Source organism: Centruroides sculpturatus, unplaced genomic scaffold (assembly GCF_000671375.1).
Source record: "Centruroides sculpturatus isolate CEXI.00-Female unplaced genomic scaffold, Cexi_2.0 scaffold581, whole genome shotgun sequence".
NCBI lineage: Eukaryota > Metazoa > Arthropoda > Arachnida > Scorpiones > Buthidae > Centruroides > Centruroides sculpturatus.
This window is the reverse complement of record NW_019384797.1, coordinates 287605-315304: the sequence shown is the minus strand read 5'-3', so window position 1 is coordinate 315304 and position 27700 is coordinate 287605. Positions and strand designations below refer to the sequence as shown.

The 27700-nt window shown below is 34.8% G+C and overlaps 1 protein-coding gene across 1 annotated transcript in view; it reads right to left on the bottom strand.

Annotated features, from left to right (window-relative positions):
• LOC111629408 (protein pangolin, isoforms A/H/I/S-like) overlaps window positions 1-27700 on the bottom strand; it is a 77590-nt gene that overhangs the window by 28342 nt on the left and 21548 nt on the right. Inside the window, exons 4-9 of the mRNA XM_023373307.1 lie at window positions 12331-12498; window positions 10084-10196; window positions 4329-4532; window positions 4003-4240; window positions 2254-2413; window positions 376-378 (exon numbers count right to left, since the gene is read on the bottom strand). Coding sequence (XP_023229075.1) covers window positions 376-378; window positions 2254-2413; window positions 4003-4240; window positions 4329-4532; window positions 10084-10196; window positions 12331-12498 — 886 coding nt within the window. The remainder of the gene's footprint in view (window positions 1-375; window positions 379-2253; window positions 2414-4002; window positions 4241-4328; window positions 4533-10083; window positions 10197-12330; window positions 12499-27700) is intronic.

Genomic DNA, 27700 nt, shown 5'->3' with positions numbered 1-27700 from the left:
CAAAATTGTATCGCCACCTAACTTTTCAAATAAAAATTCAAATTTCTGCTATTTAAACTAAAGAATTTCATAAAATTCAAATGGCATTTTTTCTTGCAAAAGGGTAGCCAGTGCCATATGATCATCTTCCAATATGATCTATTTGGCTGAATTTCTTATGGCAGAAATTCAGTCAAATCTATTTCCCATCAAGTGAGACCTCTGCTAACACTATAAATTAAAAAAGTAAAATAAAATTACTGCAAACACCTATATATTCTACTGTATATAATTTCATTAAAAATTCTACAATTTCTTTCACTATATCTTTTGAACAACAATTAGACTTTACATGATTGCATCATTCAATCAAAAAATTGGTAAATATTTATATACAGTCTTTCTTGAGAAAAGTATTTTTTTTATTATACAATGAATTTCATATAAGTTATTCTGCTATTTTGTTTTGCGATTGGTCAATAGAGAATGTTTTTTGTAAAGAAATTTTTTCCAATTGTTTTTGAGTTTGCGATAGGAAATTAAGTACTTTTAAGCACTTTCTACTTGTAAGGATTGGACTTGGAGACATAAGCTTCTGACTCCCAAACTACAAATATATTCTGCTTCTTTAATTCTGAAGATCATACAGATATTATTGCACAAAGTGCATATCCATTTTATTGAATCTCAATAGCACACAATGATCCAAATCTATCAAATGGTCAGTGGAAATCCATCTGAAAATATTACCAGCTAAAAGAAAGCCTAGCTAGGATACTGATGTTATTTCCTCTAAATCAAATCAAACCCTATGTCTTACATAATAATGCTTTGGTGCATTCTGTGAGAATGTATCCACACAATTGTTCCAGTTAGACAAAGAGCAACTCAAATCTTTTGCTAGTTGAAAATTGAAGGGTCTGAAAGATATGACCGATCAATGAGAAATAAATTTTTGTTATAGTTTTGGGCTTAAAAAATGTCTCTCATTGGGTATACATGAATAGAGTGAACATGTACAATACACAGATCATAATTTGCTAAAGTACCTGGCTACTTGTTCTTGAATTTCATGCAGGAAACTTGTTGCAAGGGCAAAGCCTATTGCATACATTTTGTTAAGATCGTACATTGAAAGAGGTGGATCGCATTAATATGAATGCGCTATCATATATGACCACCATAAATTCTAAAGAGGATCTGAAAGTTAATATAGAAAAATGACCAAAACTTTAATTATATTATTTGCTTATGTCATGTCAAATGTCCCCTGTGGATGAGCAGGGAAAGAAACAACACATGACTATTTTCATTATTTAATTTGTACTCCATTGTACATGAAGAACCAGCCACAGTGGTAATACTAACAAGTGCAATGGAAATTTGTTTTGAGTAAATATTAGTATACTGTAATAAAATCCATACCAAGCTGATAGTGTGGAAGGCATAGCCATTATACTGTAGTTCAAAGAGTCTGGCCCAAAGGAAAGAGAAGTGTAAAAATAGCTATTTTATAAACTTAAAATAAAGGAATTAACACACCTTTTCAAGTAAGCACCATTTTTTCCAGATATTGGAAACCAGCAAGACTTCCCAATGCTGCTGCCACACGTTTTCCACCATGTTTGGGCATGAGGCTGGCTGGGTGCCCTGTACACATCAGGTAAGCTTGAGATGGAAGTTGGTGAATCAGATAAAATGTAGGGGAATTCATATCTGGTTGCAGTAGAGACAGTGGAGGTGGTCAAATGATTCAGCAATTCTTAACAGCTAGAATAGGTTCTGGATAGTGAGGAACTTTTTCACATTTTTCCAACAGCAAACAGTTCCCAGAGAAGGTTCAGTAAGTATATAAGAACCCAACTAGACCATGCATTTGAACAATCCCCACTTGCACACTCATACAAAGACTAAGCATCAACTATATCCATATTCTGACCTTTCATATTATTTTAATTCCTTGTAAGCTTTGTTGCTTAGCAACATTCTTGAAGTGATATACATTTAATATCCAGCATATTGGCTCCATTCTTATTCTGGGAAATACTATAGTATAGTCACGATTTTAAATTTGACACTAATAAATATCAGATTTGTTAGGTATAAATTTCATAAATACTATTTAAACCTATCTAACTGTTATATTATTTGCATAATGTGTTTTCTGCATAAATTTGTAGAATTTGTTAAGTAACTTAATATTGATTACCAAATAGAAAAAAATCAGAAATAATTAATATTTTATAAGCTAAAAGAACAAAGAATTTTTCTTACCACCATCTTGCGTTTTGTCTTTTTTTCGTTTCTTCTTCTTGTTATTCAATGCGTAATTATCTCTTGCACTCCAACCGGGGTATAACTGCATGTGTATCTGCCTTTCTTTACGAGCCATCTCGTAATACTTTGCCTGTTCTTCCCGCGATAGGCCGTGCCACTGTCAAAACAAACTGTGTATTTAAAAGCCTAATCTAAAACTTTTGATAAATTAAACTGTTAAATTACCTAAAGTAAACATTTTAAAATACAAGTTAAATATCAGTAAATTTTTCCCTATAATTCAGTGATTTGTTTTTAAATTTGACTATTAATACTAATACTGAAATCTCTAGTATTAATATTAATAATCAAATTTAAAAACAAATCACTGAAACACTATTGTATCTTACTAAATTCAATAATCAAAAATAAATTAATTAAAAATATTTTTAAAAAATCAATTTTCAATGCTTCAAAAGTTTGGCTCCCATAAACCGTTGCCGATAGCATTTACAACCCAAGCTGACTGTTGGTCTTTAGAGCTTGAAACTAGGTAACATGACCCAATGTGTAAGCAAACTTCAACATTTGCACATCTCTGTCATCTCTACTGGTCCTGCAATTTGGATGTGCACATTCCTTCATGGTGTTGCAATTTCACTTTTAAGGAGTGTAAATGAGTGACTGAAATTGTTCACAAACAAACAACTCCCAAAATATAAATTCTAAAGTCTAGTCTCACATACAGAAAAAGCCAGCAATGAGTTGTGTAACTTTCCTGGAAAAAACATTTAAAATTACATGTGTCATCATCTGTTATGATTTTATTAAAAAGCTTTATATACTATTAATTATTATATAATGAAAAACAGTTAATTTTAAGATTAGACATGAGTTTTATAAAAAAAAATTTACAATGCTAATAATTAGTGAAATCTTCATTAAGTCCAACCCAACTCAAGATATGATATGACCTCTATCTCCCCACCATTTTAACCCTTAACCACCAAAATTTAATAGCACAATTTTCCCTAACATGCAAACCTCCCTGCAAATTTTCAAAAATGTTTGACAAAAAGCAAACAATTATCACTTTCTATACAATTTCTCATTAACCAATTAATTACTGCACTATTATTTTTATAGAACCTAAGTCATTAAATCTACCTACACGTACAAGTATGTTATCAGTACTCTGTGAATGTGCACATAGAGTTTATAATAAGATCAATAAAATCAAAAGAATGAACAACAAAATTGTATATAATGTAAAACAAATCACAACTATAAGCCCAAAATTTCTCATAAAAAAGTCTGATTGAGCATAGGACAATAATGGAACCACAGATTATCATATAAACATGAATTGAATATTGAAATATTCAAATGCCTGTTTACAAAGCAAAATACAATATTTGACCATGGTGATGACTATGTTTGTATGTGGCAACACAATCAGCCGAAAGGATGCCTCCAAAGAAGACGTTCTATGAAAAACTGGTTCCTATTTAAGTGTGACAAATGTAAAGAAAACCGAGAAAACTATATAGCCAATCCACTGAGTAGGGAAAAACCCACAACCAACTTCTAATGTTCAGAGTTTATTTCACTCAGCTAATGGTGGGCCAAACAACTTTAAATGCAACATTATATTTGATCATGAATGTATTTGGCATCCATTTAATAATGGTAATAAAACCAAATTATCATTTTGTAGTAACTTCCAAAGTATCTAGATTTATAGGCTGTCTATTTAATTTTACTTACTCTTCGACCAAGAATTTGATTAATAGCTGCGCTCTCTTTTAGAGTGCATTCTGCAACAACTTTGGCACGCATTTCCTTCATGTACAACATGAAAGCATTTAAAGGTTTTTTGATATGCGTTTTCTTATCATTAAGTGGCTTGTTTTGCGTTGATCCACTCCCATTAGTTCTTGGACTAGTTTCGTTTCCTTTGCCTGGTTGGACTTTCTGCTCTTCTCTGAAGGAAGCTAGGGATTGACTGTATATATATATACATACAAATGATTAATTATTAAATTATATATATATGTACATTTTTAAATATAGCTTTAAAAACAATGTGATACCTGTTATTTTCTTGTATTGGCAACTCCAGTTTGGGCGTGGTAGCCAATAACACAGGATGATGAAAGCCCGGATGAGATGTCAACCCGTGATGAGGAAGAAGAGCGGGTGCACTGAACCTGGGAATTCCAGCTGTCGTGACCGGTATTCCTGGAGGATATGGTCCTCTGAATCCCGCAGGAGTCATAGAATACATAGGAGTGTGCCTAAAAGTAATTTATTTCCAGAATTATTGGCTCAATCAATATTTAATAGAAGAAAATATAAAATTTCTTAATTGTACAAAATACAAAATAATGTTACCATGTTTTCAAAATTCAATATCAACATAATTAATTTCTAAAGGAAAACAGAAGAAAATTGGGACAAATTAGTTCTGAATTAAGAGAATAATAATGAAGATGATAGACTATTACCAAATGTTATGTTTTAATAGATTCTACATCATCTATTAAAACACACACTCAGCACTATCTACTAAACTCTTTCTAAAATTAAATAACTTGTGTTTATGTATTTACAAGTTAAAACAAACATGAATGAAAGTGTTATGTTAAAAATTCAAAGTTTTGAGTGGATTGACATTCAAGTTTTTGCTTTCTCGGCTGCCATATATAACAGGGAAAGTACAGCAATTGATCAAAGAATGATCCACTACCAAGATTTTTAATTTTTGGACTTGGGGAGTTTAAAACATTGTGAAATGGAAAAAATTTTGGTAGTATTTTCTGTATGTATCAATGTGTGCACATTTGGAAAAAACACTATTTTGTTCACCCTCTTTGAAGCTTAATATCTCCTGTGCTTTTTGTCAAAAATTTCTGAAATTTTGCAGGAAGGTTTTGTGTATTAGTGGATTGATGCTGTTAAATTTTGGTGTTTAAAAGTCAACAGGATGGAGAGATAAAGGGGAGTCATGTGCCATATCTCAAGTAGGGTTTAACTTAACGACAATTTTACATGTTATTAGTATTTACAATTTTTTTATAAAACCCATCCCTATCCTCAAAATTAAGCCATTTTAAAATAATTATACAAAAAGTTTTTAATGAAATATAATAACAAAAGGTGCCACACAGTTTTAATTATTATTGCCAGGAAAGTTAAGCATTTGGTTGCTGGATTTTTATCACAATTATTATTTCAGTGTAAATATATTCACAAAATAGTGTATTGCAGAGTGTTTCAGTGCCATTTAATTTTTAAGGTCTTTGATAGTGGTATGTGAGAAACAAATACATTTCACCTCCGTTCATGCAGGTCAATCAGGTTTTGAGTGACTAATATGACACATTTATTCACTCATATTTACATATCAACAATATTCCCACAACATTACTTTAATTTTTGCTGTCCACTAAATGAATGGCAATGTTTGAAGTTGAAATATTAGATTGTTCAAAAACCCCAAAAAACTAGTATGCCAAGCAACAAACAATGACACAAAATGCTTCTTTACAAACAGCATAACTTATAATTAAACTGTTAATGAAACTTATAATTACCTGTACGACAAGTTGAGTACATATTATAATCAAACAGTAAAACCAGATTCTTATCAAGTTATAACATGGATAATTAATTAGTCATATTATAGCCTGATAAGAGTTGTATCATTTGATTATTATGAAACAGAACCACATGCACCTAAGTTAATCATTTGAGGATCTAGAAACAGATTAATGATCATCAATTTAATAAGGCAATCCTATACATTTGGACAACTCACTCTTTTATACATAATACTGTGATACTTCCTAATCATTTTTCATATTCTGCATTTGCACTTTCACACATCTTCAGCCAATAAACAGAATTTCAAACTATTGTGCATTTATAGATGATTTTGGTTTCAGTAACAGCAAAACATTTGTAAAAGTAATTTTTATTATCTGCTTTCTGTTTATAATTTTAACATTTTAAATAATGTTTTCGACATTGTAATATAATCACAACAGAAGGGCAAAACTTTCCTACCTAATAACAAGTCCTTATTATTTTTATGTTAGTTCTCTAAGAACAAAATTTCCTTTATAAGGTGTATGAAAATGTATTCTTTCCTTCATATCACATTGGCTGAAAATGTATGAAAGTACAAATGCATCATACAGAAAGTGATTTGGAGGATATAAAAGTATCTTGTATGAAAGGGTCAGTTGTCCAAAAGTCTAGGACTGTTTGTATTAAATTGACGATCCTGAATTTGTTTCTAGATTTGCAAGTAATTAACATAGGAGTGTGTAATTCTGTTTTCTTAATGTAAATAAACTTGCATTTTCAAGGAGTACAGCATGTAATTACATATATAATTATTAGACTTACAGACATAAATTTTGTACACATTTTTTGAAACATGTTATGTCCAAAAGTTAGACCTATCATACTCAGATAGCTGCAAACTGAACAAAAATGACTCCATTCTTATGTAATGAAGAATACAAGTTACACAGTTATTTTCTTTACACATCATTTGCTTTTGATCTTAAACACTATCATAGTAAGGCCAATTCAAAACATACAGTATTTAAAAAACTACTCTATAAAGGTTTATGCAAAATTGATTAAATTAATAGATATTAAACTTCTACAATCTGTTTAAAAAAAATTTAAATACGTAGTCATATTTTGAAAGTATCATAGTAAAGTTCTTTGCCATTAAACCAATTTAACCATTTGTTTAGAGGAAAACTACTGCAAATTACAAGAGTTCTAAAGATGGAACATTAAGACGATCGTTCGGCTTCATTATTCTTACAGGCTGTAGTTTGAAAACTCTATAATGTTGGGTGTTCCTAAATGATGGGAAGTAAAATATAGGGTGTTTCTAAATGACGTAGAAAAATGATGAAAGATCACACCAGGTCAAAATGACTATGAAAATTCTTTGTAAATGCAATCTTGGAAAGGAATTCAAATTTAGTAATGTAATGTAACTCTAGCCACATTTCTACAGAAGCAGATTTCTTAAAAATACATGTTTCACATATTGAACCTAAGTGTAAAATGTAAAGCATGGTGTTTTGATTTTAACTTCTTTGTGCATGCAATCTCTAGCAGATGGTTTTAAAAATGTAATGCTTTTTCTACAGAAAAATCTGTTTCCAAAAATTCTCAAAAATACAAGTAGATTGAGCCAAGCAGTTTTTCCATTATAATCCTATTTTAACTCTATTAACATATAATTTAAAATTTTGTAAAAAAATTAACTAATTTGTTTTTAAAAACTCTAAACTATGCATTAATAGAAGAATTAAATAAGATTGTAATGAAATAACTGTTCAGTTCTATCTAGTGTGATGTTCATTCCAAAATGGAGTATACAAAGATACATATACAAGAAACAATATCTTTTTCGTGATGAATGAACGCAGTTCTTCGGATTCCAACTCTTTTCAGTCCACAGATTTAAGTTTGTACAGATTTTTTGCTACAACAAAACTTGATTAAACAATAGGGGAGAATCACAACCACTACTAGGTTTATGACAATTATTATCAATGTCTTCAGGACTGCAAAATAAAAAGTATTAATTCCAAGGCATTAATCTAATTAAACACTAAATAAGAATGAGATGGATAGACACCCAAGGGAAAAGAGTTAAGAAGCACCCAAGGGAAAAGAGTTAAGAAGGAACATTCTAGAAAAGATAGACAATAGAACAAAGAAGAAAGAAAGGAAACTATACTACATTAAAAATAAAAATATACAAAATATGATGTACTGCCACATTAATCTTGTTTTCAAAAATTTTTTGGAAGAGTTTCCTGTAGAAAAGGCATTACATTTTTAACATCATATGCTGGAGATTGCATGCAGAAGAATCAGTCCTAATTATCAGAATAATTTTTTACTTTATTGTCTTAAGAATTTTGTGCCTCATGGAATAAAATGAATTGTTGTACAAATTTTAAAATTATCATTCATAATTTAAGAGAAAATAGATTGTAAATTATTGTAAAATTTCAAAGAACATATACTTTAATCCCTTAAATGATATTTAAAACAACATTTATTAACATAATATATAAAATAATTAATAATATAATTCTAAATAAAACAATAGTACATTTATTAAATCTTAAACCGGATATTTCACTAGATACATATAAATTAACAACTACCTTACACATTGAATATTCTTGTTTATATCATTCAAAATTAAGACAGTAACCTGTAGTCCATTGGGGATAAGATTTCGTAACTTCTCATTCACTATCATCAGAATAGTTAACATTCTGGATAGGTTTTTGGCATAAGTTCATGGTGGATAATAAAATCTTAACCATAAGACTAATAGTTGATAATATTGCAAAAAATATTACTATGTTTTCAACTGGTGTATCCATGGAAAAATACTTTCTGAGAACCCTGATTTGATTGTCCTATTACAAGACCTCCTGGTAGAGAGACTTAATAAAATGACAACTTACTTATGTTGACAAATACTAGTCACTGTCTGCTTAATAGTGCAAGAAGGCTAGCTGCTAGTTACATATATATATAGCACTATTTCCAGGGCAAATAATAGTATTTATTGACCAGGGCAAACAGCAGTATTTAGGGTACCTACAAGTAGATACCATCAAGCATATTTTGCACTCTTAGTGCCCACAGGATGGAAAGAGAAAAACAAACTTTTGTCACCTTGATCATCTGGTTACACAACCAAGTTGACAAAGGCCTGTTATTCAAGGGATTACCACTCAATTCCAAGTTAAAATATGAAACTTAAAATTTTTAAAGCTGCCTGATCCAGATATATTAGATCCATTCATCACCAATTGGTCAACCCCACACAAGTCAAGTCTGCCCATAGAAGTTAAAACTATAAGAAGTAATGCAATCTGTAATAGAATAATACCCCATATCAACAAATCAATCAATTGTATTATGCAATGCAATAGTGAAGAAGATAGAAACAAGTAATTCAAAACAGAAATAGTTCATATAATTTTACTATATAAAATTATCAGATTGATTCTATATTATTCCATATTGACGTCCTCAGATATATAAAGTAAAATTCTCATTCAAGCGGATAGCACATTAAAATGTGTGTGTACAACTAAATGTCAAAATTAGAGTAGAGAATACTTAACTATAAAAAAACTTGAAAAAATTTATAAAAAAAAAAGTAAAATTAAAATATTTAAAATGTCCAGTTGTGCTTGTCAATGTTTAATTATTTTATTTAGTATTAATTCAGAATTATATAATGTTATAATTATAAAAGTGTATCATAGATTTGCAACAGACAACAGCTAGCTCTTGCTGAACACATCAGTTCCCTTTACATTGCTAAAGCTGAAACAGCATATCTGGTCATTATTCTGACTGGAGATGACATAAAAACAATCATAATACTGCTGTAAATATCACCCAACACCAGATAGCTCTAGACAGTCCCAAGTCCAGATATTAGAATGGGTTGATTGTAGGAAAAGCATCTGGCTATAAAAAGCTATGTTTGCAAAAAAAAAAAAATCTATTCTGTTTATATGATGTAGATTTAGCAACCCATAACATGAAATAAGCAATGGATGAAGAAATTCATAGATTTACAATACCCAGAGACATATATATGTATATTATATAATTATATTATTAAAACAGGCAGAATTTTATATATATATAAAATTCTGCCTGTTTTAATAAAATGCATCAATAGTGTACAAAACATGGACTTTTAATAACTTCGAATATTAATATTAGCATACCATTTAAATTTTCATTGATAATTCTATTGTAATTAATTACTGTCTACTAGAAAAGTTCATAGCATTTAACATACAGTTTATTCCCCTCCATTCCCCTTGATAAATCTGTTTAATTATGTTGACATACACATAGTCACATATTAAAACAGAGATCTGCAATGTGGGAAAACATTAGAAAATTTTAAAATTTATATAAGATCATTACCATCAGTATCCTCATCCTTATATAAAACATTTACTAATTGGACATATCATAAAATATTTACAATTCATTTAAAATATTTAAAATGAAAATTGTTGTGTTCTTAAAGATTCAAGTTACCATATGAGAAAACTTTGTTAACTTAATTAATGTCATTAATTACATACAACCTTTCCTTGAAAACCGAATAATAACGTCATTTAAAAGTATGGTTTTAATAAATTTAAACGTAATTTTATAAATATTTAATTCAGTACAATATAAAGATAGCTTATGTACTGGTGATAAAAGTATAAAACTATATTATAATGATCTTTTTAACAGTATTTGTGCATTAAACAAATGTTAATTTATTTAACCGTTAATTATATTTAAAGTAATCTGCCCCAATATTAAGTCAGCATTTATCAAGTGCAAAAAGCTTTTAGACACATTATTTGGGCGTCTTCCATGAGGAAGCGTGCCAAACCTACATTGCACTTATGAATATATATGACGTGCATACTGATTATCGAAGTATTACGCATAGTAAACTCAAACTTTCATTGAATACTTAAAATAACAATGTATATTCTAACTGGCATGATGCCAGAGTGAATTAAACCTATAAAAAATAATCAACTTTACAGCATAAATAAACAAAATTAAACAGTGAAAATATTTAGTTTCTAAGCTTAACTAACAATAAATTAATACGGCAGTGCAGCGACTCCGAATTATCCTCGTAAAGAAACAAAGTGCGAAAGCTTAGTTATACATTAACCCAACGTGATGTTTATTAAATCTGGAGTAGATAAAAAAATAATAATAAATTTATAATGCAAATAGAGACACTACACATCGCAGCTTTCTACGGTTTAAAGATCGTAAACTAGGATAAATAGGAACCATTTAAATGTTTACAGATGGTAATCACGGCCCTCCCGTGGAGCCAATTTAATTATTTTCTTTTCTACTCTATCCAAGTGCATATTTATTATAAGAAAATTTCAACAGATCACTTAATGTGATTACTACAGATTATCATTTATCTGCTTGACTTTTAAATGAAGATAAGAAGATAACTGTGCAACAATTTGTTATAATCTCTGTTTGTGTTATCAGTTCTTTGATATGAATGAATTTTCCTAAGGTAAGTTTATCAGAAATTACTAAAGATTATGGCAAATGTACACAGTTTAAACCTTTACTTACACTTTTAAATGAAAACAATTACCGGCAACATTGAACTGAATCATGTTTTCAGTATACTTATAATTCAAAAAAGTTCATTATTTGATCAATTTCCCACGTTGATGGGATCAAATCTTCAAAATAAACAGTGAAATCGACATCTGTACAACATAGTTGTGACGACACATTACTAGTCCCGTTACGTCACGGATTTTGAATTTAATCGAAAAAGAATAATTCCTTTAATTTTTTTTATTAATTTATAATTAATTGTTTTTAATTAATGCTTATTTATAACTGTTATTTAGTGATTAGAATACTAATAAATACTTATTTTTATTCGAAATATTTTCGATTTTTCCTATCCACCGCTAGATGGAGGTAAAGCCATTTTTAAAACCAATTTAAAAATCGTAGCATAAAAACGCTGATATGACACACAATAAATTCCAATTAATTCAATTACTGTTGTCGTATTAATGATTTATACGCAATTAATGTCATTAATTTAGTTGCAAGCGAATGTTCAGTTTTTGTTTAAGTGTCTCACGAGGAAGAGGGTAGACGTTTTTTTTTATAAGGAAACGCAATTGTTTCTTGTTAGACTCCAGATGTGTTTTTAACAGTTTTTCAGGATACGCCCTTTCATTTAGTCACGTTCAACGCGAGTGATATGCGCGACGTACGCGGTTCCCGTGGGGGGCANAAACTTCTCGTAGAATAGGAACAAACATTCCGAAAATTTGGGTTAGCAAAAAACACAAAAAATTAGGGAATGAAACGAGTAAAAAAGCCTTCTTCCAGGAGCAATTTGTATAGCGAACTCTCTTTCTGAGAATCTCCTGGCATAATGGAATCTTAAGAGATAAACACAAAATAACGGTACGTGCGTATGTCTGACGTTACCTAGACTTTGACAATTCTTTTATTAAGCTGATACTCACCAGTTTTTGAACTTAGATGAACGGGTGGAATTCCCATATGAGCGGGTGGAGGTTGTGTAAATCCTTCCGAATTATACATCATGAAAGGAAGAGGAGAACCGGGATGAGTCTGTGGTACCATAGCAACTTTGTTGGCCTAAAATAAAATAAATAAATAAATAAAATAAAATAAAATATAAAAATATAAATCCTGGAATTTCCCTAAGCAAAAGTAACGGTATTAATATGAATAATTCATCATTATCTCTTTCGATTTAACGTTTTCTCCTCCCCCCTACAGTTTCTTCTACTTCTTTCTTCTCCTGATTCTTTCCTATATTAAAAGCACAAACGTATATATGCATTATTGAAAATTAGATTGGGAGATTCGTTGCATGCTATTGCTTAGAGGAATAGAATATTTGCATAAATAATACGGATCTGTTGCAAATAATCGTCATGAAATCGTAAACAAGATGGAAAATGCATGCAAAAATCGTGTCGCCATCTGTCAATAGATTGATATACTATTTTCTTCTTTATCCATTCCTCTTCTTCAGTATACGAGGGTACCGATCTCTGTTATAAGCCTCTAAAAATCCACTAGATAAGGCTCGGAATCGCCGCGTATTGCACAGAAAATAAAATGATTAAACTCTCATTTATACACATCAAGAGCCTATTTTTTATTATTATTATTTCCTTCCATCTCTCTTCTTCGCCTTTAGGTCGTGATAACGTTTTTCTTAGCCTTATCTTGTGGTTATGAATCCGGTACTTTAAGGAAATAAGGCTCTGAATTTAACGTAAGGCTCTGAATCAGTCAGTAAAAAAGTAAGCTCTGGATTATTTTGACTATAGAAAAAGGCTCTAAATCAGTTTAAACGAAGAAATAAGGCTCTTACTCTGTATGAATAATAATGAACTAAGGCTCTTACTATGTATGAATAATAATAAACTAAGGCTCTTACTCTGTATGAATAATAATAAACTAAGGCTCTTACTCTGTATGAATAATAATGAACTAAGGCTCTTACACTCATTTATACATATTAAGAGCTTATTATTTCTACTACCAGATACTGAAACAATGTAAATGGTAAAAATAAGGCTCCTCTAATATAAATGATAAAATAAAGCTCAAATTGTTGTTTACATAAATAAAAGGCCTTATTTTCTATTACAAGGCTTTTAATATATTAATTAACTGATAAGAATAAAGGCTTAGTGATGTAAATATATAATAATACTCTCAATCTATAACTTATATAGAAATAAGGTTCTTATAATGCTTTAAATGACAGCTTGATATATCAACTTTTTTAGATTAAAAACCTTAAAAATCATAATTTTTTTAATGAAGCCTGAATTAAGGATTCGATTGACGCTACAGTTCGGTATTTAAAAACAATTGAATCCTCTTTAGTTAATTCGCTTTAACGATAGAATCAAACAAAGACTTAACTCTATCCGAACTCCTCCTCGATTTAACGACAAAAATGTATTTAAAAATCTCGATTTTACTTTAAAATCTGATTCGAATTGGCATTTTAACCGCAGAATCCGAGATTTTAACGCCTTACTTTTATCACAAAGAATACAATTTTACATACCAGTAGACCCCCCTATAACACTGTAGATAATTCCATGTTATACGAATTCCATGTTGTACGAGTCACTTAGATTTTACAAATAAGTGTGCCGGGCTGTGAACGGCTCATGTATTTGTAAAATCTAAGTGACTCGTACAACATGGAATTCATATAACACGTAATTATCTACAGTGTTATAGGGGGTCTACTGTACTCAAATCGCGATTTAACCCTTATATCGGGGGTTCCTTCCTCCCAAGCTATCTTTCTTTTCTTATTAATTTACAAAAACCTCGCTTTAGCAGTATATATAGGCAGGAAATTATCATCTGGTTTTAAGAGATTCTTTAAAGAAATGGCAAACGAGACAAACTTCAACTCATCGCAAGAAAACACCTCGTCAGATTGACCTCTCGTTTTAACGCATAAACCCGATCTCGTTGTATAAAGATGAGGTTTTAATCTTTAAACTTGAACTTTGATCCACCTGCTAAGGTGGGGCTGCAAGCCAAAAGAGTAGCTTTACTACTCAATAACTTAGCTACACCACTTCTGAGAGTCACCAACCAGTTTCTTTTCTTTTTTTAAAGTGTGCTAACTCGTATATTTTCCACACAAGCTGAAAACTCAACCTCCCCCTACTAGATTAAGAGGTTAATTTATATTCTCCAGGCGAAGGGAGGGACATAAAATTACATTCATACTTATTTTATATCCACAATGGAAGGTTAGAAAAACCCCCAGAGGGTCGAATAAAGTGCACTTTATCAAGCCAGTTCGACTCTAAACAACACAAACAAGCTGTTAACACGATAAGGTATATAACAGGTAAGAAGTGATGCTGAGGAGCAACTTGGAAGATCGCACGTGGACTACAGAAGAGAGAGAGAGAGAGTGGAGAAAATATTAAAAAAATAAAAAATAAAAAGAGAGAGAGAGAGAGAGAGAGAGAGAAAAATCCCAACAGACTCCAGGTGCTCGGCGGTTAACAAGTTTTCTCCCAATGCAACATCCCGACAACCGGGACGGTTGCAGAAAACGATATTTGCTGACAGCATCAGAGCATCCGACTCGACTCCTTTTGATGTGGCCGACAACGCTAGATGACGCTGGAAATTAGATGGACTGACACGTGTTAAGTGACGTCAGCTCACGTGCATCCAGCTGGCACGTGAGGAACAGACGGATGGGTTCCTTTCTACGCCACGTCTTAAGAAGCTCTGGGAATTTTTCCCCACCCCTACAGAATGGAAAAGTTCTGGATGGATAAAACGTGAATTTTTGAGTGGTCTCGTGTTTTTCCCTCCCCCAAACCCTCTTTACCTCTTCCTCTTCCTCCTCCTCCTCCTCCTCCCTTTTCTTCTGTTTGTAGTGGGATAAAAATAGTCATCCCTTCCGATATTACGTAAATAATTCGTGTTCCTTCACACTAATTCAAACGTAACACCGTAAAAACCCTTCAGTAGCACGAACGTAACGCCTCGTTACTATAACGAAATGCCGCAGAAGCGTAAAGAAGTAGTTACGATACGCGTTACGACGCGTAGAAACTATTCGAGTCGTGCGTATAAGCGTAACTTATTACGATAGAAAGGAAGATTTTGCTGTAGCACGGGATATTCTAAGCCCCAAAACTCCCAATTTTAAATTAGTATTTCGAAAACATTTTTTAAAAACAAAAAAAAAAATATGGGGACGTGGTGCTTCGTGACGCGCGAGATGCGCTGCGACTCGAAGCAAGGCGAATAAGACACTAAAAAAGCGAATAACTTCAGTTTCTACGAGTGGATCTCCCTGAAAATTTGCATACACAATCGCACAAGTATGAAGAATATACGAGGGAAAAATTGTTTACATTCACCACACTGTTTTCAAGTTACGAGAGAGAAATGACTCCCGCCGCGCGACACCCCCGTCGATCGATATTTAGGAACGATAACTTTCCCACGCGCGGAACACGCTACAGTTACATGTTTTTCGCTTACCGATACGTAAATTTAGCAATTTAAAGTCGAACTAAACACGCGTGTTTACTAGAAACGGCATCACCAACCTACTACCCCCGCAGATCGAATACATTGTAACAGTGGCTAATTTGTCGCTTGTCACTGGCAAAACACCAAGAAATCAAACAAGTGTTCATTAGTAAGCTAATCAAAGCACTCAAAAATCGTAGCGATCAAAAGAATAATGAACACAACAAAGTTTAATTCATGTTGAAAAGTGGACAGCACACAGTAGCCCCCGGTTACTGCTGAATTTTCACAAGAAGCGTAGAAGGGGGGGGACTGCAGTTGTGAGAAGTAGAAGAGAGCAGAAGAGTAGAGTACAGGGAGAAGCAGCATATCCACTTAACCATTATTAAAAGGAGTATCTCCTGAATTCCACAATGGAGATCGTTACAGGGAATCAACCATCCATATCCAGACGATGGTGAATACTCGAGCATCTTATTATGTCCGTCGTCTCATTAAAATGGTAGTTCAGTCAGTGGTCTGTGGTTAATTGTTAGGAGCTAGGGATTTTGGCTTCGGGGTATGTCGTCGTTTGACGTTATATGGAGAGAAAGTCGGTAGAAACGAACGCGGGAACCCCCTAAAACTCCGTAAGCCACGTGTGCTGGTAAGTGTCGAAACGTGTAAAGTTCTTCCTACCCCCTCCTCCCTTTTGGAATTTTTGGATTTTGACAAAATTGAAAAATGTTTATTAAAATTCCTTTCGTAATCTTTGAGTTTCCTCCTTTCCTCTTCCACATCCTCCCACTTATTTTTTGCTTCTCCGTTCATAACTCGCTTCGATAAAGATGCTGGAGATGGAGACGAAGTTTGCGGATTTTTTGAAGATATTTTTCGATTTCTCTGTGTTTAAATAGGGATAAATCTTGGAAAATCTTGAAATCCAAAATAAAATTATTCCCTATTCGGGATCGATTATATTCAGTGTCATACAGGTAACTCCTGATCAGCGTAACGACGTTTCTAATGCTGTTTGAAGCATGAATATGGTATTTTTTTTTTAGTACTACATTCTAACTACTGTGTTTTAAGTGTTTAATAAAACAATGAAGAGTAATACATACATCAGACAGCAGCAGATGCCTCCTAAGATACAACTGTAGCATCTGTTGCTCTCCAGCTAGATATGTTTGCAGGAGAGTAGATATACCACTCGGCAGAAGAGGAGTAGAGTATGTACCACAATGAGTACTTAGTATATAGAACTGTATAAAAGCATAAGGTATATATTATTTTACGTGAAGAGCATCTATGAAGCGTAAGGAGGACGAATCAGCTCAATTTAAGCTGTATTCTTATCAATACAATGCAAGGATTAAGAGAAGAGAAAAGAGGGATAAACTTTAACTACGTCACGACAGTATCATTTTCAAAAATAATAAAAAAAATAACAATGCCCAACAAACTTGGAAAACAGGAAAATAAACTTGTTACAACTCTTAAAAAAACGGCACAAAAATAGTAAAGAAACTTCCAATAAGTCGATGTTTAGCTTTACTTAAAGTGGAAACTGTATCGAACCCCGATAGAAAAACAAAAATATCCCCCCTCCCACTCGTAGTTAAGGTAAGGGAGAGGGGGAGAGAGCAAGATTTTTGAAGAGCCAAACCAATTTAAGTTGGCAGGTAAGAACGGCAGAGTCGCCCCGGTTTTATCGAAATTTTAATTACGAGTGGGGCATAATACCCGAGAGTGTACCTTTAAAAGCATTTTAAGTGTTCTTAGAAGCGTGCCCCCAATCAATATTGACCGATAGTTCCTTAAAAAAAAAAAAAAGTCAATTTTTAACTAAACTTTAATGCACTATGTGGGAGTGATGTGTATCTTTTTTTTTTCTTTTTAGTTCCTCTTCCTCTCTCGTCCTCTACCGCAACACAATTTGATTAAAGGATTTTATGTCAATAGAGGAAACTAAACATCCTGAGGGGTATCATGTTAACAATGTGGAAGTCACGAGAGTGACCAAGATCCGATCGAATGATGGTTTATATCAAAACCGATACTGCCCTCCAGCTAATAATGATGGAAGTACGGGGGACCTTGCAGTAAAAAATCACACAACATTCACTTTTGTTTCCTTAGATTCGGATTTATTAAGAAAACAACCGCGGGAAACAATATCATCTTTCTCTTCTGTTGGCAAAAAAATGATGATTTTAATATATAAAACCGTATCATCATCATCATCATCATCATCTCTCTCTGCCTCGTTCGTCATTCTGCTCTTCAGCATCCCTATATAAATCTGTTTAACTTAATAGAACTGAAAATTTATCATCAGATATCATCATCATCGTCCCATAATATGCTTTAAATCTTTATTCAGATCATCTTACAGGATGATAATGTATTGAAGTTTAATGTCGTTTCTTAAACGTATTATTAGCTAGAGAAGTAGAGAGGCAGAGAAGGAAATTCGCTGTACAAAAACATGGATGATGAATTGAATAATCTTCACAAGGATACGAATTTATGCTTCAAGTACGATATGCCAACATTTGCTTTATGTATTTATCGTGTATAAATGAGCTTGAGCATTATAAATAAACCTGTACCCTAAGCATCCATTCAACCTTATTAGAGGTCTTCTACGTGCCCAAATTGGGTACATACGAACCTATAAGCGAGAGAATAGGGCCTAAGGAAATTTTTTGATTAAAGGTGACCTCGATGACGGTCTTAACCTGAAAGGAACCGTCCCAAAAAAACATAGCGGAAAGGAAGGGTAATTTCTATAAACAACCGTAAATTAATCGAGTTAGGAGGAGTGAAAAGTTAAGAATTAAACCCCCCCCCGTTTTAACGCGAGGGAGTTCGAATTACCGAGAACCCCCCTCCCACCGATGAGTAAATCGAATCGTAAAAATTTCCCAAAGCCGTAAAGTCATCCTTAAATCCTTATTCTGACTTTTAAATGGGATGGAGTTTGGCTTAGTTCGATCGTCCCGGATTTTTAATACGTCACGTTTCCGCTCCGCTACGTCATTTGACCCTGGCCAATGTGAATTTTACGTAATCCACCCCGACTTAAAAAGTGTAAAATTGAGAAATATTCTTTACACCCGGTCTACTCTAAAAAATAAAGTAAGTCGAACCTCACGGATGATTGGTTAAAAGCGGGATCAGAACCACGCGATCTTTCGACCGGAAATGAGGGTCCTACTGGCGTGACGTCACTGGCGTAATCCCCCCTACAATTTTTCGAACGGTGCGAATTAAATGTAGCGGACTTTTCTTCCCAATTTTATGAGGCAATCATTAGCGGAATGAAGAGGGAGAGGAAAAAAAAAGTTTACTTCTACCTTCCTTTCCTCCCCCTCTCCCCCCCGATTTCACAGACTTTCGCATTCGAAAAATATCGAAAGTTGTAATTTTCGGTCACGTGAACGAAATCCGTTAACCCGAAAACTAACGAATTGCACTTTTAACGTGCGACTTTAATGGATGAAGGGAGAGAGAGAGAGAGAGAGAGGCCCCTTGAGACAACATATGGATTAATTCGGGCCAAGGGCTCCCTACGGACCGCATCAATGGGAGATGAGTCACGTGATGCATTAACGTCTTGGAAAGGACCGATTCACACGATGCTCACTCCTTTATTACGGATTCTTCTATCTAATTTTCTCCCGTAATTAATGAAATGCTGACTATTTTCGACTTAATAAATTAGAAAATGAGCCCACTTTTAGAAAGGGGGTACTCGTGACAATACGCGCAGTTTTCTGAATAAATCACAAACTGGCTCTAAATTCTCTCTGATTACATCGTCCTCGAAGGGGAGGAAAAAACGTAATAATAAAGAGATATTGGCCACCCCGATATAACGTCGTCGTCTTAAAGAAAACGAACATTCGTATTTTTATTTTATTTTTTTTAATTTCTGCCCCCGAAAGGCCAGGCCAGAGGAGGCCCTCCCGCTAAGCTCGGTGTCTTATACGAGTTGGTATTAGCTGACGAGAGTTAACTTTTTCACCCCTCTTATAACCTCTAACTACCAAAAGAGATTACGCTATGGCGCCCATCGCCCATCAAATCTATCAATTTAATCCCTTCCACGTGATCGGCCTTCGTTATTTACAATTTCAAACTTTCTTCCCCCCTCCCAGACGCCGTCTCACTTCTGGCAAGTACGATTTTTTTTTTTAAAATGTTAAATATCGCAGTGCTGGACGCGACGGGTGCAACGCCCCGTGCCAAGGTCACCGGAAATCGGCTGGGTGTGACGTCACCGCCAGTAACCCGGATGTCAGACTTGACAATAGCGAATCCCCTGGCAAGTTGAATAATTTTGTTCCTGCATACTTTTAGGGAAATATTTAATATAGCACGCAATCAACCCGAAGTGCGAAAGGTGCGAGGAGGATAATTTCTCAAAATCACCCTCTAGGCGAGTCTTTATTCAACAGTTAGTAGGTGCTCTGCACCCTCCAGAATATGTCTCGATTCAATGTTAAGTTTAACCCGTACAAAGCATTTGGATTCTTGAGGCCTCGCTGTATCGGGCTTTAGTAAGAGGCACGAAACCACCCCATAAGGATAGATCAACGTTTCTTTCCAGAATAGCTGGCTTCCTAATACCATCAGGACCCTTCACATTAAACCCATTAAACCCTTAAACCCATTTAATGTGAAGGGTCCTGTTATAGCACTGACAGAACCACGAAGTGCCCACAACTGTATCCCATAAAATATCGTTATCCAAGGATCACCACTTTTCTAATGATACAACCCTTAGAACTGAGAGTATTTTGTACCGCTGGTTTGATGATACGACACGTTGCACCCCTCGAAACAAACAAAACAAAAAAGAACCTCATACGTTGCAAGTATCTACAGTGCCCAGTTACGATACCACAAAGTGGATGCCCCGAAGTATAATGGTCTAGTTACAATAGAAGCAAACAACTTAGGGGAGGTGCAGACTCATCCTGAGAGCAATCCCGTCCTTGTACCAGCCCAGTGACGTCGAAACACATGGCTATCAGGTCGGAAATCGAAGGAACGTGTCTACTCGGTGGCGCCATTGGGGGCGGAGACAACAGGCACCGGGCCTAGCCTAACATTCCACACGACTTAAAATGCCTAACTACTCAAACATTTACCAGACAACTCTATCGAGCCCTCTCTCTATCACGAGCCAAGCAAAACGTACCCATAGACCAAGACCAAAGGGCGCATAAAAGAAACGGACTGGACTTCAATAATATGTAAACCGTGTATATATCTGCATGTTATTCGACGCTCCGACGCCACAGGGTGTGTTAGAACGCTGTCACCAAGGTCGGTGTCATCCATCACGTGGTCGGGGAGTTGACAGTTTGTCGTGACGGTCAGGTATCGGTTCTGTTCCAGGTCGTCACCCCACATTTGTATTCACGTCCCAGACGCGCCGAAATATGAAATAGCCCACTTGTCCGGTTACTAATGCGTTCTTAAAGCTAGAAATTAAGTGACAGTTTCGACTTCTCCCCGAGGTCTTCTCCGGAATGATGATCAACAGCCCTAACCCGCCCCAGCTGTTTGCAGCGACAGGTCAGAATGAATGATGGCCACCCGATCACGTGACTGCAAAAACTCCGAGCTCTCCCCCTTTTTTTTCTCTTAATAAGTGGCTCCGAGAGCGCGAGAATGATTAGGAGGGGTGGACCGAGAGCGCCACATGCGCAATTTTCCTCGCGTCATTTCGCAGTTCAGTTATGAAAAGAATGCTCATGACCTACTTCGCTATTATTTACATGAGAACTACACGTATGGGTGTTGGAACGAGGGGAGGGGAAAGGAAAAAAAAAATAATACTCCAATCTCGAAACGAGGTAGTTCATTGGGCGAAATTTAAATCTTCCGTTATCGCCGTCCAATAGAAGAGCGTCTAACATTCTTTTTTAAAGGAAAGGGACCGAGACAGAGAGCGATCCATTAACTTATCTGTTGGATCATCAATCGAGTGGATAACCGGCGCTGGTCCATTCCACCCGAGGTAGGAGGGATAATTGGGGTGCGGGAGTGACGTCACATCCGGATAGATCTACAAGACCCCTTATTTGTTTTACTAAACACTAGTTGGGAGAGTTCCTGACAACAGTTGATCGGGAGCGCAACCCAACCAGCTGGAGCAATAATTATGACTCTTCAACTACTGCTTATGAAATATTTCCTGTTTTCGATAAGGTGTTTGGTACTTTAGCTTGGCCCACGTCTTTCGAAAATTCATTAAGAGGGTCAAATAACACCGCAAAAGAGCAAAAGAACAAAAAAAAGTCGCTCGAAAGCTACAGGTTCCATCTCGTTACATTCCGCCCCATTAAAAACGAAACGCGAGGCTCACAGCCATCAAAATTAGCAGGTAGCTGCATCAGCACGTGCTCTAACAACATACCAATTTCCATCAGAAGCGAAGCAGCCACTTTTGAACACAAAGGATAAATGCGGGAGGAGGGAAGAAGCTCACAAACGATGGCAGCAAAAGAGTAAAAAAAGAGCAGCAGCAGCAAGTTTGTGTGTTTTGCCTCCTCCTCCCCCTCTCGGGGGGCGAGAAAAATCACATCCGAGAAGCAATTTTGAAGCATTTTCGTTTAATTAGAACAATTCGAGATTGGCAAAGTGGTAACCTCGGCGACCCGATAAAAATCTCACTTTTCTAATAAAGGTTGTCGTTCGGGGAGCCAACTTGGCAAACTTTTGTTCGTTGACGCCCTCTTTTTCGAAATTTTCGGTTCCCGAGTCTTGTGGGTGAGGTGGTTCCAATTTGCTACCATAGCAACAATGCTGTTTTATCCGCCCTTCACGCCTAATAAAGAAGTGGAAAAAATATAAAAGATAGTGAGTGAGAGAAAATTCCTCTCTCTCTCTCTCCTTTTTATATATATCGCCTTCCTTTTTTCAATTTTCTCCTTCTTACATCCCCTGTCAAAGCTGAACTGTGTTGATATCCACTGTAATAACGTTAGAAGAAGAAGATAATAAATAAATTACTTTTAACCATGTAAAAGTTGAGGGACAAAGCGCTAGTTGCAACACGCGGGACATCACACAATCGAATCCCTTAAGAGTCGATATTTAGGGGTTCGAATCCCTCTGCGTTCTATCTCCAGATACATCTGACGTGTTTACATACGTAACTAAACATTTTAAGTACTAATATATGAAATATTTATTACCGTTCGATTATCCATAAACTGGAGTTCCCTCGTTGAATGATCGGGTATACGGTACTCGATTACGAAATAAATGAATAAAAAATAAGCAAATCCAAAGTTACAGAACTTTTCCCCGTGCTAAAACAGTAAATATTACAATAAATGTCCCAATGTAAGACACGAGAACCCCGTTATAAAGCAGGAAATGATACAAAATTCCCTCTTCCGTACCTCGTTCTACCATTATAAGTAGTTTGTAGTATCCCCGATAATCTTATTTTTAAGGGGTTCTACATTAGGGTTCCTAGAATACTAGATAATTAGTGGATCAACAAAAGGTCTAGAATCTTCTAAATCCTTTCTGTGCCTAGGGGTTCTCTTACCAGGTAGCTAATCGCTGTACTGATTTAACTTGAGGAAGAAGAATAAGAACAATGGAAATCTGTCATAGATTAGCTGTACATCTGGGGGAGTTGTTAACAATAGCAATTTCCACTTCATTTTTGACATTCCACCAAATTTTGGCTGGAACTATCACTCGGATCGTGTGTAAGAGGAAAAAAGAGCTGTAACAACTAATCTGGATCACAAGTCGGAAGGGTGGAAAACTGTTTCGTCGTGCAAGCATTAATTGCCAGTTTTCTTGGATGAACGCCAATTGGGATGTCTGTTCCTCCTCCCCGACTTATGAATTCAAAACGCTGAGCTGGCTCAACGGTTAATGACACCGGAGGGAGCACTCGTTGAGCACGCTCCAGGCAATCCTGGCCAATTCAGCGAATTATCGACACGGTGACGTTTAAAAATTAAAAAAAAAAGACTTAGAATATATATAAATAATCCAACTTGTCCGTCTGGTGTAACATTAGCCGATTTATTTCGTCACTCATCCCGAAAATCGCTTGATTAAAGTTAAACCGTCCTCGGGAGCGAATCCTGGACGATCAACAAATCATCCCCCCATTCAATAGTCACGTAGCGTTCTACAAACACCGCGAAAAGTTGGGGTTGTTATTACGTAAAGACGGGGGAGGGAGTGAATAACTAAAACACGTGCCTGCTGTAATAACTTTCAGAAGGGGAGTTGAAACACTTCGATCCTATGTAGGGCAGCAGCACGCGTAGTTACCGACTCCTTTATCTATTTTCGATGTCTTCTTGCGAGTTCGTCACAGAAGATTGTGCAGAATAGAACAATAGAAGGCTGTAAGGGATTGCGGGGGTGCGTTTTTTTTTTTAGTGGGGTGGTATTCGACTAGTCACGTGACAGCCGAAAAGTGTCCCGTAACGCGGGCGACCGGTTTTCTGAAGCTATTAGTTTAGTTATTTTGGCTACGATCCCGTAAAACTCATCCAACGTAAACATTATCCAAGTTTTAATGGGCGTGAAGCAGCGTCTAACCCAACGGGTTATTTGCACCCTCGAGCAAAATATGGGCAGGCGGTAAATCACCCTTAATTAACCATATTTTTTTTTTTACTCTTTTTCGGTCGTCGAGTTGTATAAAAGTTGCACTTTACCATCCAAGCATTACCTAAAATGGAAGAGTAAACATCTGTTCGTCCGTTAACAGGAAAAAAAAAAAATGTTCCCTTTTCATACTGGTGGGCGTCGTGTCACCGGTACTACCTAACAAACGACAATGAGTGACACTTTATACCCCCCCAAAAAAAACGGGGGAGGACGGGGGAAAAAAAATTCGATCAAACGGCAAGGTCGTCTTTCTCCTGTTTCAAGACAATAAAATAGGACAAGATGGGCCATCCCGAGGCCTAGGCCTTTGATGGGGAAAAAAGGAGATGGTAGAAGGTTATTCTCGGGGTCCCTCCCGGGCTGTTACCCAGTATCTGTAGGCGATACCACTCTGCAACGGAGGGAGAGAACTGGAGAGATACAGTTATATTTCTTACGAAACAAGAACGCGTGCAGATTTCTTAACACCCGCAGCACGTATTTCCAGATGTTTACGAGTTTCTTCCACGAAAGGAACTGGAGCTAATTTTACACATAATGCGCTATCTTCGCATCGACAGGATACGCTCAAATGCCTCTCAATGCATTCGATCATGCGTAACTCAACACTTGGAATCTTCGCAATGCTTAGTTTGCACGTTTCCATGGTGTACCACCCCAACAACCGCGTATAAATCAAAGAGGGGGAAGAAGAACACAGGTAAAGTATGAAGTGTAAGGAGTAATTGTATGCTACCGAATGGATGTGTCAGTATTTTATACGCGTCGCAATCACTCGCAGACTGTACGTGTTATGAATGTAAACTGAATGTCAAGTGCAGCTTGACATTAAGTGAGGTTCATCCAGGTGGTGCTAATTGAGGTACCACCGATCCCTGCGTCAAGAAATGGCTGATAAGGACGTAAACCCTGTCAAGATGGACTCTATCAACATCATTCCTGATACTTTTTTTTTAGCATCCTATTTTATTTTATGGGAAGAAATTAAGATATGTGGCAAGTTAGAGAGATAAATATGAACTCATTACACTTCATTAAAAGAAAACAAATGTGGAATCTGCTTTAATTTTCTTAAGGAGTGTGCTGTGCATTTTATGAATTTTCCTTTGCTGTTTTGTCAATGACACAGAAACACTAACTGTTAATACATGTTTTTGGTACTTCTTTTGCTGTTAGGATCAGGAAAAATACAATCTGTGCCTTAAACTAGTATGGTAGTACCTTAAACTAGGTATGCACCTTAAGCTAGTATGGTGTATACCTGCTCTGCATGCACCTACCTTCTGTAAGTGTAATCTTTTACAAATAGGTCAGAGTGGGATTATTCTTATGGGATTAGGGTAACTCAACAGACATCTAGTGAATGGCTGAAGAGGTGCAGGTGCAAGTTTCACCTACTTAGTCACTCTACCATTTTAAATCTATTTACTTTGCCACTTTTATAATTTCCCTTTCTAGGCTAAGCGTTGTGCCCTGTAACATGTTTTGAAAATGAATATTATGGTCACAACAACTATACAATTGCTCTAGATAGTGCCAAAATATATTCAATTTAAAATTCTGGTGAGATTAGGGCGGTGCAAAAGGCCCCCCTTAGTTACACCGCATGTCCATCTTTGGGTGGACATTTAAGAATGTGTATGTGAAATTTTTGATATGTTTAATTAGTGTACACTTTCCTTAGAGGATATGGAAGGAAAATGCTGATTTGGACCCTTCGGAATCTCTATTTTATCCACTTCCCGCATTATTTACAGTGATAAAGCTCTCAATCGCAACATCGCAAGAGTGAAAACTTGCAGAAATCAGTTCATTCTCATGTCATTTTTCATAAGTTCCAAGCTTAGAGTCTTTACATTTAAACATGTTTAAATTTATTAATTAAAAATAACAGATTTGTATACTTAAGAGTGTAAAGTTGCTCACCAAATCACCATTAAAACTGTCTAAAATGCTAAATTTAAATATATAATTACATAAAATTAATAATGCTGAAAGTCATGATTAATTAAATGTAATGTATGAAAACTTAGGAGATGGTTATGACAAAAAAATATCCAAATTTTTATAAAAATGTCTTGAAATAATCATCATAGAATCCATAAAACATGTAAAAAATTGTTGAAAGGAAAGTAAAAACAATTGTATTTTTAAGAATTAGACTAATTTTATAATTATAATCCAGCTACATAAAGGAGCATTAAGAGAAAAATACAAAGACAACAGTACTTAAACATTGCGGATTTCTTTGAAGTGCACTCTGTAGGTAAGAGGTAGGGAATAGATCGATTTAATCCATTCTCATGCATCTATACTTAAAACTGATCAATAATTTCTTTATAATTTTGCCCTCGTGAAGCCTGCGAATAAATTACTTAACATAAATTTGGCTTTAACGTTAACAGATGCTTGAAAATTAGCCTTTAACTTAATATTTTGCATGATATTTTATTTTTAAAAATGTATTTTTTAAATAAAATATCGTTTTCGTTTTGTTTCTTAAGATAATGCTCGAAACTTCGGCACATAACTGCAAAGTAAACTTAATAAATATTAGAGGAATGAGAGATATCAAATCGAGTGCTTCAATATAAAATATATAGCCCGTAAGTTATTAATACCAGAAAATTTCATTAATATTTAAGAAAAATAAAGATTAAATAGAAAAAAAACCTACTGTAAATATTGTGATTTTAAGGTTATACAGGATGTTTTATAATCTGTACACATATCAAAAGGAACTAAGATCAAAATATTGGTAAATAAACATTATAAAAGTAAAAAAAATTAGCAAGTAATCTTAATATTTACATATTTTATCAAATTTAAACTGTATAAAACTGGGTATACCTTGGTTATAAGTACATTAAACCAGATACTATATCTTAAATATGGTGTACATTAGTTATATAAGCTCTAGGTACATCCAAACTGTGGAGTCAAGAGAAAAGGGGTGCAAAATTTACACCATGAGGTGCATCAAAATCTGCAGAGTTCAGATAAGACTAGAGCCAATACTGTTTGTAAGGAATATTAAAACAATAGACAGCTAAGGCTCGTTATAAATGCAATGTTCTGCAGTAATTAAAGCTCAATAATTCAGTAATTTTGAATTTGTTCTAAGAATTGAAACAGATTCTGT